Genomic DNA, 16,559 nt, shown 5'->3' with positions numbered 1-16,559 from the left:
ACCATTCATTGAAATGCCCCTCCGTAAGGTAAACTCCATACCCATGAATAAGGGGACTGGGGACGTTAAACCCTCATTCTCCAAACACACACGATCCCAACCACACGGTTCTGTTACAGACCACAGTAAACACAGTGGGATGCTGAGGAGAAGCAAAGTCTTCCTCTGATTAGGAACACTTTGCTGTGGTTTAGTGCAATCCCAGAATCCCAGTCTAGCATGACTATTAAAGTCAACTGCCAGATACGGCCTATGTCAGCTTATTGTGAAGCATCAACTGTGTAGGTGGTGGGGTGTGCCTACTCTCGTTTCTCCAGGAGTCACCTGAGGTTTACACTGAAGCCCCGGGCAGTGGTCTCACTCTGTAGATGGATGGGATGTTTTCATATTGTACTCCACCCTCTCATCATAAAACACTTGAAATTGTTTAGTCTCTGTGGTGACTCAACTCTGATATATGATTGTCTATTTGACTCGAGCCCTGTATTAACCCCTAACTTTTCTTCTCTTCTTTTCTCCACTCCTCTCCTCTCCTCTCTTCTCCGCTCTCCCTTCCTCTCCTCTCTCCCCTCCTCTCATCTCGTCTCCTCTCCTATTCTCTCCGCTCCTCTACTCCAGAACACAAGTGGGGACTCGGCAGTGAGCAGTACAGTCAATCCCATGATCACCAAGAGGTCAAAGGTGAAGACAGAGGTGGAGTGTCCGAGGCCACTGTCCCCATGTTCTCCGGTAAGAATGGGATTAGGATCTACTACTTTATAAATCAGTTGTCATGATGAACTTTGTTGCCCTGTACAGGAAGTGAGACGTACGGGCTGATAGGATCTAAAGAGAATGATGTGTTGAGGGCAATTAAAAAACGATCAGTCCTTTGCAACTGATCAAGAAAAAAAAACTGTTTCCTTTACTTCCTTTCCTCTGCCCAAATACTCCTCTGTCCTGAATTGACACAGACCCCTGGGAACCATCCAGTCCCCTGACCCCGTTTCTTTCTCTGCTACGGCTGAAAGAAGAAAAACTCTGTGTGATAAGAGCTTTGCATCCATTCGTTTGTTCCTCCCTCTCTTCTTTTCTCCCTGGCCGCTGTAAACTGTGCCACAGCACTTCATTTCAATGAAATATTGGCCCCACGTTATTGTCATCTGAGGTGCTTTTTTCTCTCTCTCCCTCCCTCGCTCTCTCTTTCACTCTCTCTCTCTCTCCCTCTCTCTCTCTCTCTCTTTTGACAAATTTGCGGAGCCCTCCTCTTCGACTCAGAGGCAGGTTTGATGCATGGGGATGGCGGTGTACATAGTCGTCTTGGGGCCAGTAGAATTGATGAAGATAGTGGCGAGGTGCAGAGATAAACATGCTGCAGTCAGCACATTGGAGCAGGGAAGGGTGGGAGGCTGGCGCTGTGGAGAGGGAAAGAAGAGACCAGGGGATGTGCTGCACGTCACACAAACACGCACACGGCCTGCAGGCCTGGGATCTGTCTTAGCCGTGTCAACGAATCCCTGCCTGGTCAGAAACAAAATGAACACATCTGTCTGTTCCTCCAGTCAAGTCAATCTGGGCTCTCTCAGATAATGCCAGGGTGTCCCCTCCCCACATCAGTAACAGTTAATAGTGTTAATGGCTTGTGTTGGGTTAAAATTCAAATTAAATACACATTTCCTAGACAGTAAGATAGAATGAACTATAAAGTCTTCCTCTTTTCTTTTCTCGTAACAGGATCATCTAGGTGGGATGCTGGACATGAAGGAGGACTTGGATAAAGATGAATGCAAGCATGAGCCAGAGATGGTGTATGAGACCAACTGCCACTGGGAAGGATGCTCCAAGGAGTACGACACGCAGGAACAACTGGTCCATGTAAGGAGGGGACGGGGGACAGGGACACGGGACAGGGGACAGGGACACGGGACAGGGGACAGGCATCAGACAAGAATTTCCTTATCTTATCTAGCTCAGAAAATGTTCCTGCCTGTTTTAAATCAACCAACCTGAAGCCGGTTTCCTAAAAGCACCTTACGGCTAAGTATATTACCTGTGGTTCTAACGAAGAAACCAGGCCCTGGGCCAAGAGCAGAGGAAGGTCACTATCTGATGAGTGTGTGGTGGGAGAGAGGAGGTCTGCCTTTCAGTGCAGCTGGAATAAGTGCAGAATAAATCCCACTGACCTCTTGGTCTATATGTGCTCCCTAACCTCTGACCTCTGAAGCCCAACATAAAGCCGTCCGGCCAGGAACACTAAACCCTTAACCCCTCCCTGATTTCCCTGTCTCCACAGTAACCTCTAACATACTTAAGAGTCCATATTTCAGTGCTTTCTAAGACTGAGGCTTGTCAATGTACTTCAACTGGGCTCCTGTTTTATTATGCGTTCCTCCAGATAGATACTGAGAGTCAGCTGATTCATTGGTTGTTCACATAAAGTAAGCTTCGCTAAGTGTTTAGCTTCCATGAGACTGGGATTGTTTTACTCGATTGGACTTTTTGGCATGTAGAGTTTTGGACGAGCAGGGGCATTCCAGGCCATCACTGAAGCAGAGAGAGACGGGGACAGACGGAGAGAGAGACTGAGAGAGAAAGAAAGAGAGGGGTGGCAGAGAGAAAGGGAGGGGGGGGGAGTGAGAGAGAGAGAAGATGAAGAGAGAGAGATAAAAGAGAGGGAGAGAGATAAAAGAGAGAGGAAGAGAGAGAGAGAGGGTGGGGGGTGGGGCACTGTGACGCAGAGCTCAGACTAAGGCCTCCATTATCTGTCCTCATTGTTTCCCTCAGTCACCAACAGTTACACTCCAGCTGAACGTTAAACCTCTCGGAGATCCTTCCTAATGATAGGCACACACACACACAAACACCTTCCTAATGATAGGCCAGGATGGTTTAGGTTAGGCAGTTACGGACAAAGAGCTGCTTGTCTGAGAGAGCAGTCAACGCACGCTCAACCGTGTCTTTGGCTTAATTATCATGGGCCAGACATCAAACCAACAAGTAGAGAGAGTAGCCTAAGGAATATGCTGGCATTTAGCTACCACAATGATGGTCCTTGGCACTGAAGTGTGTGTGTGTGTATGTGTGCGTGTGTGTGTGTGAATGCATACATGCTTGTTAGCTCTATAAGCTTGCATGGTTGAAACACACGCCTCCTATTGGTTACCTGGTTGTTAGTAATTCCTGATGTTCTCAGGGTATTAGGTCTATTTCTGCAGATGTGCTCATCAAGGGATCCCAGGAAACGGTGGTGTTTGAGATGTAATCCCCCCACGCTCACTGGGCCCCTGCACTTAAAAACTACAGCCCTAATGAGGGAAGAGCACAATTCCTGTCCAGACCCATTTGTCCTAGGCTATGCACGCCAGCCAGCGGGATGCCACATCAATCTTGGATAAGAGAGTTGGAAATCCGTCACGGGGCAATTCCATTAAATGAAAGTGTTGAGAGGCTGCCCCTTTAGACACATACAAACAGAGCGGAGCAAAGGAGCATTTGCCCGTTTGACGACTGATTTTAATTTCCCTAACCGAAGAATCCCTCTTGTGGAAAGAGTGTAGACCAGTGGAACTCATCTATCAAAGACTAACGGAGCCACACGGCAAATAGTGCGTACCCGACAACACAATCACGTCGTCTTTCTTCACTGTCTGACAAAACGGAAAGTTACCGGCAAACTTTGATTGATGGCTTTACTCCTAATTTCTTCGAAAGGCAAATAGCTGCTCCGCCTCTGTCACAAGCTGAAATGGGCTTGTTCTAACGGACCTCTGTCACAGAGAAAACCTCTGTCTCCAGGTGATAGTGTGTTCTCTCGAAGTAGTACAAATGCACTCAATGACAGACAGAACAGAACACAACTAGAGACCTAGTAAAAAAAGACAACCTCAGAGGGACTTCTGTGGGGAGAGAAACGTTCAATCAAAACAAAACAAATTGTGTTGGTCACGTACACGTTTAGCAGATGTTATAGCGAAATGCTTGTGTTTCTAGCTCCGACAGTGCAGTAATGTCTATCAAGTAATATCTAACAATTTCACAACAATACACACAAATCTAAAGTAAAGGAACTAAGAATATATCATATTTGGACGAGCAATGTCGGAGTGGCATAGACTGAAATACAGTAGAATAGAATATTACATACACTAAGGTTGGAATCATTTAAAACTTGTTTTTCAAACACTCTACAAGTTAACAAACTATAGTTTTGGCAAGTCGGTTAGGACATCTACTTTGTGAATGACACAAGTCATTTTTCCAACAATTGTTTACAGACAGATTATTTCACTTATAATTCACTGTATCACAATTACAGTGGGTCAGAAGTTTACATACACTAAGTTGACTGTACCTTTAAACAGCTTGGCAAATTCCAGAAAATTATGTCATGGATTTAGTAGCTTCTGATAGGCTAATTGACATAATTTCAGTCAACTGGAGGTGTACCTGTGGATGTATGTCAAGACCTACCTTCAAACTCAGTGCCTCTGCTTGACAACATGGAAAGAAATCTGGGTTCGTCCTTGGGATCAATTTCCAAACGCCTGAATATACCACGCTCATCTGTACAAACAATAGTATGCAAGTATAAACACCATGGGACCAGGCAGCCGTCATACCGCTCAGGAATCAGACGTGTTCTGTCTCCTGGAGATTAACGTACTTTAGTGTGAAAAGTGCAAATCAATCCCAGAACAACAGCAAAGGACCTTGTGAAGATGCTGGAGGAAACAAAAGTATCTATATCCACAGTAAAACGAGTCCTATATCGACATAACCTGAAAGGCTGCTCAGCAAGGAAGAAGCCACTGCTCCAAAACCGGCATAAAAAAGCCAGACTACGGTTTGCAACTGCACATGGGGACAAAGATCGTACTTTTTGTGGAAATGTCATCTGGTCTGATGAAACAAAAATAGAACTGTTTGGCCATAATGACTATCGTTATGTTTGGAGGAAAAGGGGGAGGCTTGCAAGCCGAAGAACACCATCCCAACCGTGAAGCACGGGGGTGGCAGCATCATGTTGTAGGGGTGCTTTGCTGCAGGAGGGACTGGTGCATTTCACAAAATAGATGGCATCATGAGGCGGGAAAATGATGTGAATATATTGAAGCAACATCTCAAGACATCCATCAGGAATTTTTAGCTTTGTCGCAAATGGGTCTTCCAAATAGACAATAACCCCAAGCATAATTCCAAAGTTGTAGCAAAATGGCTTAAGGACAACAAAGTCAAGGTATTGGAGTGGCCATCACAAAGCCCTGACCTCAATCCTATAGAAAATGTGTGGGCAGAACTGAAAAAGTGTGTGCGAGCAAGGAGGCCGACAAACCTAACTCAGTTACACCAGCTCTGTCAGGAGGAATGGGCCAAAATTCAACCAATTTATTGTGGGAAGCTTGTGGAAGGCTCCCTGAAACGTTTGACCCAAGTTAAACAATTTAAAGGCAATGCTACCAAATACTAATTGAGTGTATGTTAACTTCTGACCCACTGGGAATGTTATGAAAAAAATAAAAGCTGAAATAAATAATTCTCTACTATTATTCTGACATTTCACATTCTTAAAATAAAGTGGTGATACTGACCTAAAACAGGGAATTTTTACTAGGATTAAATGTCAGGAATTGTGGAAAACTGAGTTTAAATGTATTTGGCTAAGGTGTACGTAAACTTCAGACTTCAACTGTATATATAAGATGAGTAATGAAAAAATATGTCCACATTATGTAAACCTTATTAACAACAGGAGAAGTTGCAGGCCATGCACAGAAAGAAAATCCCGCCCCCTTCGGCACTTATGTAGATGTAAAATAATTACTACAATCGAATGACTGTTGCTTTACACCTATCCAAATCCCTTAGATCGACACAAGTGTTTAGGGGCTAGGGGTTGTTACTGGACAGGTCCGCAAGTCTCACAGGTTGTAGAGATCCAGTCTCATCCGGGCGTGTCTCCCCCACAGCACATCAATAACGACCACATCCACGGGGAGAAGAAGGAGTTTGTGTGCCGCTGGGATGAGTGTTCCAGGGAGCAGAAGCCGTTTAAGGCCCAGTACATGCTGGTGGTTCACATGAGGAGACACACGGGGGAGAAGCCACACAAGTGTACCGTGAGTAACTGATCGTCGCCAGGCTCGGCCTTTCGCTGAGCATTTGCCTCTCTAAACACTTGCAGAGTGTACCGTCACACACACGCACGCACACACACACACAAATATAGAAATGCCGTTTGGGCTTTTCTCAATATTTCACGTGATCATTCTAGAAAAGAAGGAAAAATGTGCTCACAGTTTGATTACATTACATATTCGCATAGAGGATGTCCCTAAGCTGGTTAGTAGGGTGTATGTTAGTAGTTCCAGCTGTTATTACCATTATATCATGTAAGGGCAATGGGTCCTTCTTACAGTAAGACCTAGATATATCCTCTACGGTACTGTATTGTAAGTCCCTCATGTACAACATCTAAGATTTTCTCTCTTCAGGCCAAATCCTTAACTTTTCACATAAATCATGCACTGGTGTCAGGGGGAGATTTGTTTCTGAAGTTAGGATTGGTGACTATGTAGAAAGTATTCAGACTCCTTCACTTTTTCCACATTTTGTTACGACCCAGCCCTGTTCTAAAATGTATTCAAATAGTTTTTCCCCCTCATCAATCTACACACAATACCCCATAATGACAAAACAAAAACAGATTTTTTGACATTTTTGCAAATGTATACAAAATTAAAAACAGAAATATCACATTTACATAAGTATTCTCAGACCCTTTACTCAATACTTTGTTGGAGTACCTCTGGCAGCGATTTCAGCCAAACTCCAAGCGGGCTCTCATGTGCCTTTTACTGAGGAGGGGCTTCCGTCTGGCCACTCTACCATAAAGGCCTAGTGCAGTGCTGAAAAGATGGTTGACCTGGAAGTTTCTCCCACCTACACAGAGGAACTCTGGAGCTCTGTCAGAGTGACCATCGGGTTCTTGGTCATCTCCCTGACCAAAGGCTTTCTTCCCTGATTGCTCAGTTTGGCCGGGCGGCCAGCTTTAGGAAGACTCGGTGGTTCCAAACTTCTTCCATTTAAGAATGATGGAGGCCACTGTGTGTCACATTGTTGACGCTGGAGAGACGAAACAGGTACGGGGAGTAAAACATTTAATATAGAACGGACATGGAACGAGACAGGAACAGGGTCAGGAAAAAGGTAAAACAAACAAAAAACAACTAATGCAGAAGTGGGGAACAGAGCTGGGGAACTGACAAATATAGGGGAGGAAATAACAGGTGATGGGTGAGTCCAGGTGAGTCCAATATCGCTGATGCGGGTGACGAGGGAAGGCAGGTGTGTGTAATGGATGATAGGAGTGCAATGATGCAGGGCAGCGGGAGCAGACGTGACAGTACACCCCCTTCTAGGGGCGCCCCCCGGCGAACCGGCCGAGTCATGGGCGCTGGGCAAGCCGGTTGGGGCATGGAAGCCCAATGAACCGGCAGGAACGTGAGAGCAGACGTGACACTGTGTTCTTGGGGACCTTCAATGCTGCAGACATTTTTTGGTACCCTTCCCCAGATCTGTGCCTCGACACAATCCTGTCTCTGAGCTCTATGGACAAGCCAAGCCATGTCAACTGTGGGACCTTATATAGACAGGTGTGTGCCTTTCCAAATCATGTCCAATCAATTGAATTTCCCACAGGTGGACCCCAATTAAGTTGTAGAAACATCTCACGGATGATCAATGGAAACAGGATGTTCAATAGCCCCCAAACAGGCTTAAAATAGCCCTGCAATAACCCCTAAACAAGAAACAGGTGAAACCAATAAAGACATAACCAACAGAAAAGGGAATCGGTGGCAGTTAGTAGACCGGTGACGACGACCGCCGAGCGCCGCCCGAACAGGAAGAGGAGCCACCTTCGGTAGAAGTCGTGACAGAGGCTGTAACGTAACAAAATGTGGAAAAAGTCAAGGGGTTTGAATACTTTCTGAATGCGTTGTACATGCCTCCACACCAGAGTGTCATTCATTACACAATAATTGCAAAGGTCATCTTTATAGAAATGAAAAGGAAATGGAGAACTAGGATAGATGTGAAATAAACTGTACAAAGATCCTGTGTTTGACTGCTTTGGTGTTTTCCTTTCTCTCTCTTGCAGTTTGAGGGCTGCTGTAAGGCCTATTCTCGCCTGGAGAATCTGAAGACCCACCTGCGATCTCACACCGGGGAAAAACCATATGTGTGTGACCACGAGGGATGCAACAAAGCCTTCTCCAACGCCTCGGACAGAGCCAAGCACCAGAACCGCACACACTCCAACGAGGTGTGCACACGCGCACACACACACTTCATTGAGGTCCTACTGGGGTAGCCTCCCAAACACCACCCTATTCCCTTCATAATGCACTACTTTCAGGGCCCTGGTCAAAAACTGTGCACTACGCAGGCAATAGGGTGCCATTTTGGATGCAGACACGTTCCCACACTGCATGGCACTGCAGCTCCATTCTGCCCTGCCAAGACTTCAGACAGACTCACTTATAGAGCCCATTAGATATTCTCTTAGACAGACATCCATAGGATCAATACTCTTCTACCTTTTGTGACTTACTGTAAGGTCCTGGGCCAAAAGATTGTGGCATCAAGAAAATGATGTTGTCTGCTAGCCTTTTACATATTCAGGCTGAAATGAGATGTGTGGACTTTTTCTCATCACGCACAGTGATTGTTCTTGCATTAAACCACGGCCGTGCGTGTGTTCCTAAGTGTGTGTGTGTGTGTGTGTGTGTGTGTGTGTGTGTGTGTGTGTGTGTGTGTGTGTGTGTATGCAGGCGTGTGTATGAGTAAATAATGATGTACAGAACTAATGAGCATGGCAGCCCCACAACGGATTAGTGTGAATCAAGCGTAGGCATCCCTAATGGAGACCCAGACCACCTGCAGATCACCAATACAAAATGAACCCTGGAACCGTTTCAAGCCTCCTACTGGCCTATCCATCAGGAGATAGAGGAGGGAGGTGTAGGGGGAGAGCACAGCATCCCATGGATCCACACACACACACACACACACACACACACACACACACACACACACACACACACACACACACACACACACACACACACACAACCCCTCGGGATGAAAAATAAGACTGGATCCATCCCACCAATATAACTAACTTTATTACTGGAAACCATATAAATCTTAGTGATACTCCGTGGCTGTAAGCAGAACCAACAAGTCACTGGTCTTACATACATAATTTATACACTCTAATTGCGTGTTTACAACAACTGCTAGTCACAGCTAATCTGAGTAAGTAGGAGGGGATGGATATTCTAATTCCCAGTCATGTATTTGAATGTTATTAAACAGAATATGAACTGCATGATATTCATCTCCCTCTGGATCCTATGTGGCTCACTTGGTAAGAGTGTGGTGGTAACAACGCCAGGGTTGTCGGTTTCCTTCCCGCTGGGGCCACATTTAAATGTATACACTCACTGAACTGTAAATCGCTTCAGATTAAATACAGTTGGAGTCGGAAGTTTACATACACCTTAGCCAAATACATTTAAACTCTAAACAATTCCTGACATTTAATCCTAGTAAAAATTCCCTGTCTAAGGTCAGTTAGGATCACCACTTTATTTTAAGAATGTGAAATGTCAGAATAATAGTAGAGAGAATGATTTAATTCAGCTTAAAAAGATTTCATCTTATTCCAGGTGGGTCAGAAGTTTACATACACTCAATTAGTATTTGGTATCAAACGTTTCAGGGAGCTTTCCACAAGCTTCCCACAATAAGTTGGGTGAATTTTGGCCCATTCCTCCTGACACAGCTGGTGTAACTGAGTCAGGTTTGTAGGCCTCCTTGCTCCCACACGCTTTTTCAGTTCTGCCCGCAAATTGTCTATAGGATTGAGGTCAGGGCTTTGTGATGGCCACTCCAATACCTTGACTTTGTTGTCCTTATGCCATAACTTTGGAAGTATGCTTGGGGTCATTGTCTATTTGGAAGACCCATTTGTGACCAAGCTTTAACTTCCTGACTGATGTCTTGTGATGTTGCTTCAATATATCCACATAATTTTCCTGCCTCATGATGCCATCTATTTTGTGAAATGCACCAGTCCGTCCTGCAGCAAAACACCCCCATGATGCTGCCACCCCCGTGCTTCACGGTTGGGATGGTGTTATTCGGCTTGCAAGCCTCCCCCTTTTTCCTCCAAACATAACGATGGTCATTATGGCCAAACAGTTCTATTTTTGTTTCATCAGTCCAGAGGACATTTGTTCAAAAAGTACGATCTTTGTCCCCATCTGCAGTTGCAAACCGTAATCTGCCTTTTTTTATGGCGGTTTTGGAGCAGTGGCTTCTTCCTTGCTGAGCGGCCATTCAGGTTCCTTGCTGAACGGCCATGTCGATATAGGACTCGTTTTACTGTGGATATAGATACTTTTGTACCTGTTTCCTCCAGCATCTTCACAAGGTCCTTTGCTGTTGTTCTGGGATTGATTTTCACTTTTCTCAGCAAAGTACGTTCATCTCCAGGAGACAGAACACGTCTCATTCCTGAGCGGTATGACGGCTGCGTGGTCCCATGGTGTTTATACTTGAATACTATTGTTTGTACAGATTTCTTTTGATTTTCCCATGATGTCAAGCAAAGAGGCATTGAGTTTGAAGGTAGGCCTTGAAATACATCCATAGGTACACCTCGAATTGACTCAAATGATGTCAATTATCCTATCAGAAGCTTCTAAAGCCATGACATCATTTTCTGGAATTTTCCAAGCTGTTTAAAGGCACAGTCAACCTCTGAACCACTGGAATTGTGATACAGTGAATTATAAGTGAAAGAATCTGTCTGTAAACAATTGTTGGGAAAATTACTTGTGTCATGCACAAAGCAGATGTCCTAACCGACCAAAACTATAGTTTGTTAACAAGAAATTTGTGGAGTAGTTGAAAAACAAGTTTTAATGACTCCAACCTAAGTGTAAGTAAACTTCCGACTTCAACTGTAGATGTACATGACATGTCTCTATTGTATGTATTTTATCTCTCTGAGTATAACCTTTATAAATAAAGGTGAAATAAATACACTTGTGTCCACAGAAACCCTACGTGTGTAAAGTCCCCGGGTGTACGAAGCGCTACACGGACCCCAGCTCTCTCAGGAAGCACGTGAAGACAGTCCACGGACCAGAGGCCCACGTCACCAAGAAACAGCGCAGCGACCTGCCGCCCAGCAGACCCATGCCACCCAAAGAGAATGGAGAGAACGAGACAGGCCGGGGCATGGAGGAGAAGATGGACAGCACCTCGAGAGGCACGGAGGACTACCTCCAGGCCACGTCTATCAAGACGGAGAACTCTGTGGTAAGTGATCATCTGGTGTTGCAGCCTATCATCCAATGAGAGATCATTTGGGGTTGCAGCGTGTCATCCAATGAGAGATCATTTGGGGTTGCAGCGTGTCATCCAATGAGAGATCATTTGGAGTAGAAGTATAATTCAGCAAACAGACAGTTTTACCATACGGTTATGTTTACCATACGGTTATGGCAAGTAGCCTAGTGGTTAAAGATTTGGGCCAGTAACCGGAAGGTTGCTAGATCGAATCCACAAGCTGCCATGGTAAAAAGCTGCCGTTCTGCCCCTGAACAAGGCAGTTGACCCACTGTTCCTAGGACGTCATTGTAAATAACAATTTGTTGTTAACTGACTTGTTAGATAAAAAATGTGTGCCTCCCAATCTATGGTTAAGCCACTTTATAGATTTGTGCAGTCAGACAATGCCCTTCTACTTTCTCAGTCTGAGCCCCTACTAACAATGGCATGCAAATCTTACCTAACAAACTTTTATCCTTCCTATTTAACACTCTCTGCACATTTCCTTTCCATTTCTCTTCTCTTTGAACTTTTCCTTAAGGACAGACATTACTAAGGTGAGCACAGCTTCAGTTTGAGCTTCAGTTCAATACAGAATATCTTTCATCATTTCATGCACTACTGCTGTATGACAAGCCACAGCCAGTAAGGAACACAGTCCAAAAATGTGTATAATAGTTATTACAGAATTTTAAGTCCCACGTACTGTACAACATAAAGAGGGACTGGGGAGCCCAACAACCCGGAGAGCCATAGATTCATAGCCCTGTGTGCTGGCTTAGCATGTACTCAAGCATCCTTTCATCTCCCCCATTTCTAATTCACAGACGGTCTTAAGGGAGCTGTAATCTGTAGCCACCCCAACCAACACTCGTTATTCACAATTAAAGTTGTGGAGAAAAGAACTTGCATGATTCACTGTACATCTCCTTATGTTGTTCTGTTATCACTGTTCCACTTTCTCTTCGTTAGATGGCGATCCCTTTCCTTTTTAGATAGTTTATAAACATGTTGTCTCTCTCTCTCTCTCTGCTTCTCTTTCTTCCACTCTCTCGCTCTTTCCCCTTCCCTCCCTCTCCCTCTCTCTCTCTCTCTCTCTAGATGTATCAGTCCAGCCCTGGTGGTCAGTCGTCATGTAGCAGCGAGCCGTCGCCACTTGGCAGTTCCACCAACCATGACAGTGGAGTAGAGATGGCCCTCCACAGCAGCGGGGGAAGCATGGGGGACCTGACTGGGCTGGACGACCCCTCAGGGCCCCTCATGGACTCCTCCTTCTCTGGCCTCTGGTCTGGGACAGCAGGGGTCGGGGTGGGCCTCCACCTCCGTCAACACCTAGGCCTCAGCCACATCCACAGACTAGAACACCTGAAGAAGGAGAAACTGAAGATGGTGAGGGACTCCTGCCAGTGGGCCAATCATCATCCAGCTCCTCCAGTCCAGAACACCAAGCTACCGCCCATACCAGTAAGCGGTGAGTGACCGTAAAAAGAAAGAAGTAACCAGTGTTCTCATAATTATCTTTTTTGAGTATTCAGTACATTCAGAAAACCACTCTATATTTCTCCTGTGTGAAATCCATTTTTCTTCTCTTCAGGGTCCCTTCTGGAGAGAGGAAATATGGATGGTGGGCCTGGATCGTTCCTCAGCCTCAGTGAGCTGTGTTCCAGTAAGGTGACTGTCCTGAACCAGCTGGACCATCTGATGGAGCGCAGGGACAGCGCCACCAGCACCGTCTCCTCTGCCTACATCAGCCGGCGCTCCTCTGGCATCTCCCCCTGCCACTACAGCCGCCGCTCCAGCGACGCCTCCATGTTCAGTGGCCACCGCCACCACAACATCAGCTCCACCGGCTCCTACGACCCCATCTCTACAGACCTGTCCCGGAGGTCCAGCAACGCCAGCCAGAGTGGAGGAGGGGGAGGGCTGCCCAGTCACCTCAGCCTCACCCCCGCCCAGCTCTACCACCTCAAGGCTAAATATGCGGCGGCTACAGGCGGAGCCCCACCCACACCTCTACCCAACATGGAGAGGATGAGTCTCAAGACCTGCATGGCCCTCTACAGGGATGCTTCCCAGGGAGACTCGTCGTCTGGTTACTCCTCCTTCAACCCCATTGCCCCCAGTGGTGTTCCCAGGCGCTGCAGCGGCGATATGGGAGGCTATAATGGCCGCAGCATGATGCCCCACGAAGCTCCGTCCAACATTCCCCGTCGGGCTAGCGACCCCGTCCCCCGACCGCCGCCCCTGGACCCGCTGTCCCATCAGCCTCAGGTGCAGCGCTACAACAGCACGGGCAACATGCAGAATCTCCACCCACACGCCTCCCAGCCCAACCAGGCCCCGTCTGCAGCCGAGCGGCGCCACCTGGCGCCCCAGAGCCACCAGCCGCGCTCCGACGGCAGTCTGCAGCGATACCCATACTGCCCCCGGCCGCCCAGCATCTCTGAGAACGTGGCCATGGAGACCATGGCCGGCGACATGAGCGGTAGTCGCAACAACAGTGAGGAGGAGATGATGGTACTTCCTGATGACGTCGTTCACTACATCGCCTCTCAGGGCGGAGCTGGAGAGTCAGACTGTGCCAACGGGTACAACCGACAAGCACAATGTGGTTTCCATGGAAACACAATAAACCCTAACCCCCAGCAGCAACAGCAATTTTACCACCAGCAAAGGATGGCTGTGGTGGACACCAATATGAATATGAACCCCTCATCTGCACCACAAACCATGCCCCTCTTCTGTGCCCTAAGCTCAGGCCATCCGCAGCAGTCTTTCCCCTCCTTACCCAGTAAGACGAGCACCATGCCGGTGCAGTGGAACGAGGTCAGCTCAGGTACTGTGGAAGCTCTTCACAACCCAAGTCAACAGCTGCCGTTCAGTCGAAGCAACCCAAACCTCACCATGGTCCAACAGAAACAGAACTTTGTCTCGTTCCAGAATCAGAATCTTAACTCCAACCAACACATTGCACAGATGATTCACAACCTGGCTCACGCAGCCCAGCAGGGGAGATACATAGAGCTGCAGAAGGCGGACTCAAGGCTGAGCTGTGTCCAGCAACAGAGCCTACAGCAACAGCAGCCTGCTAATGCTAACCTCAATGAACCAGTGAGTCTCGGGCATGGGTTTAACCAGGGTCTTGGTCCTAGCGATGCTACCGCTAACGCTAACCAGCGGTCCTCCTGTAGTAGTATGGCAGTTGGTGGCACTCTGGGTATGTTGAGCCAAAACAGTAAACAACAACAGACGGTGCACACTGTAGACACGCAGAACAGCCGGCTGGGGGCGCAGCCAGGGGGGAGTCAATCGTCTCAAGTCACATTTAAGGATAGCGGTGTGAATTCTTTGCGGATGATCTCACAGAAGTATAATATAGCGTCCCAGGTTCAGCATCCCATCCAAAATGGAGGTCAAATACTCTTCCAGCCAAGGCCGCCCACAGAACCTAAGTCTCTAAGCAGACAGCATTCAGGGTCAATGACAATGCAGCGACAAAACTCAATTGGCAATCACTGCAGCAATGGCAACAACAAGAACAGCAATGTTATGTTATACACAGGACAGATACACGTGTTTGAGCCAAACGGAAACGTCAACATGCAGATGATGGCATCATCAGTAGTGGACGTCCTTCAATGTCCCTCAGACAGCACTGAGACCGCCATGACCTCACCGGGAGTAAGCAACCAGGTCTCCAGTACGGTGGACTCGTCCAATGGGACAGGGGCAGAGGATCCCCAGATTGACTTTGACACCATGCTGGATGACGGGGACCACTCCAGCCTGATGTCAGGCACCATCAGCCCCAGTATTCTCCAGAGTCTGTCCCAGACCTCCTCCAGACTCACCACCCCCCAGAACTCTGTCACCCTGCCCTCCCTGCCCCTCTCTGCAGGGGGAAGCAACATGGCCATCGGCGATATGAGCTCCCTGCTCACCGCGCTTGCAGAAGAGAACAAGTTCCTCAACATGATGTCATAAGGACGATCCCAAATACACTGAAGGCAGACAGAGGTAAAACCAGGGTACCTACCTTGGTGTATTTGGCCCAGGACGTGTGTTAAAAGAAATGACCTATTGTGACCCAAGCTCTATGAACGATAGTATATCTACCACCAAGAGTTTAAACTGACTGTGTGAATGACAAGAGGGGGACCTACTAGTTAACATTGTTGCAGAGGTCCTCCTGACCATGTGATTGAACACTAAGCACCTCATTGGAGAAGTTTGACGACCACCAGAGACTAAGGAACCTATGAGATTCTGAAGACTTCATGCTAAAACACCACTATGTTTGTGCTACTTATTGTATTATCCTGTACAGTATCATTATGAAGCTAATATGGCGATTTCATATCTATTGAGAAGCCATATTTTGCCTTAGATGAGTAAGTAAGTATAATGTAATCCACAGCACAATTCTGTTAATGTTGTACATGAGATAGTGTGCAGTTCTGCAGTAAAACAAGTTTACCAAGTGCCTGGCTATGCCGCAGAATATGCAAGACGAGCATATGACACAGTTCACGTTGAAACGCAACCAAGTCCTTCTGTATGATACGGATTTGGGATTTTTCGATCTTAAAGACACACGTATATATGTAAATAGTGTAAATGACTTGATCTAAAATGATTTGATTCTTTCCTTCAGATCTTATTTGAAACTCATTAAAAAATATTCTGTCAGAGAAATTGCTAAAAAAAAAAAAAAAAAAAAAATATGGGAGAAAAATGATTAAATAATTCAATAGAGTCAGAAGAAATCTTTTTGGAATCTATTTAGTCATGTCAGGTCTACTTCCATACAGTGTCTTCAATATGAGCCATTGTCTTATTTGTCTGTTTGGTTGAGTTGGACTATTGAGATGAACAGTGACGTCTCAGTTTCGGGGACAAGTTGTGACTGGAATTAGGCAACAATTTCAAAAGAATATGCAAATACTTGATCTGATACGTATTCTGGGGGTGACAACGTTGCCATTAACGCTTGGTGATGAATTAGGAAAAATCGAAAAGGGAAAAAGGATCCTCCTTTTCCGTGTCAAATGACTTTTTCTCCAGTCCTTGATGATGACGAGGATAATAAGATATCATAGAGTATTAGGAATCAAAGTTTTTTTGTATACTTCCATGCAACTCTGTTGTGTTGGATATGTATATATATTTTGTACATT

General features: G+C 46.3%; 1 protein-coding gene across 1 annotated transcript in view; it reads left to right on the top strand.

Annotated features, from left to right (window-relative positions):
- The window catches only part of LOC110527499 (transcription activator GLI2.S), a 69,076-nt gene extending 52,941 nt beyond the window's left edge, over positions 1-16,135 (top strand). Inside the window, exons 8-14 of the mRNA XM_021608811.3 lie at positions 619-729; positions 1,714-1,854; positions 5,946-6,095; positions 8,138-8,302; positions 11,107-11,370; positions 12,484-12,853; positions 12,977-16,135. Coding sequence (XP_021464486.3) covers positions 619-729; positions 1,714-1,854; positions 5,946-6,095; positions 8,138-8,302; positions 11,107-11,370; positions 12,484-12,853; positions 12,977-15,366 — 3,591 coding nt within the window. The 3' untranslated portion in view covers positions 15,367-16,135. The remainder of the gene's footprint in view (positions 1-618; positions 730-1,713; positions 1,855-5,945; positions 6,096-8,137; positions 8,303-11,106; positions 11,371-12,483; positions 12,854-12,976) is intronic.
- The last annotated feature ends 424 nt before the right edge of the window (positions 16,136-16,559 follow it).

This window comes from Oncorhynchus mykiss, chromosome 7, assembly GCF_057628025.1.
Source record: "Oncorhynchus mykiss isolate SJ-2025 chromosome 7, ASM5762802v1, whole genome shotgun sequence".
Taxonomy (NCBI): domain Eukaryota; kingdom Metazoa; phylum Chordata; class Actinopteri; order Salmoniformes; family Salmonidae; genus Oncorhynchus; species Oncorhynchus mykiss.
Note: the sequence above shows the minus strand (reverse complement) of the source record. Positions and strands in the feature narration are given on the sequence as shown.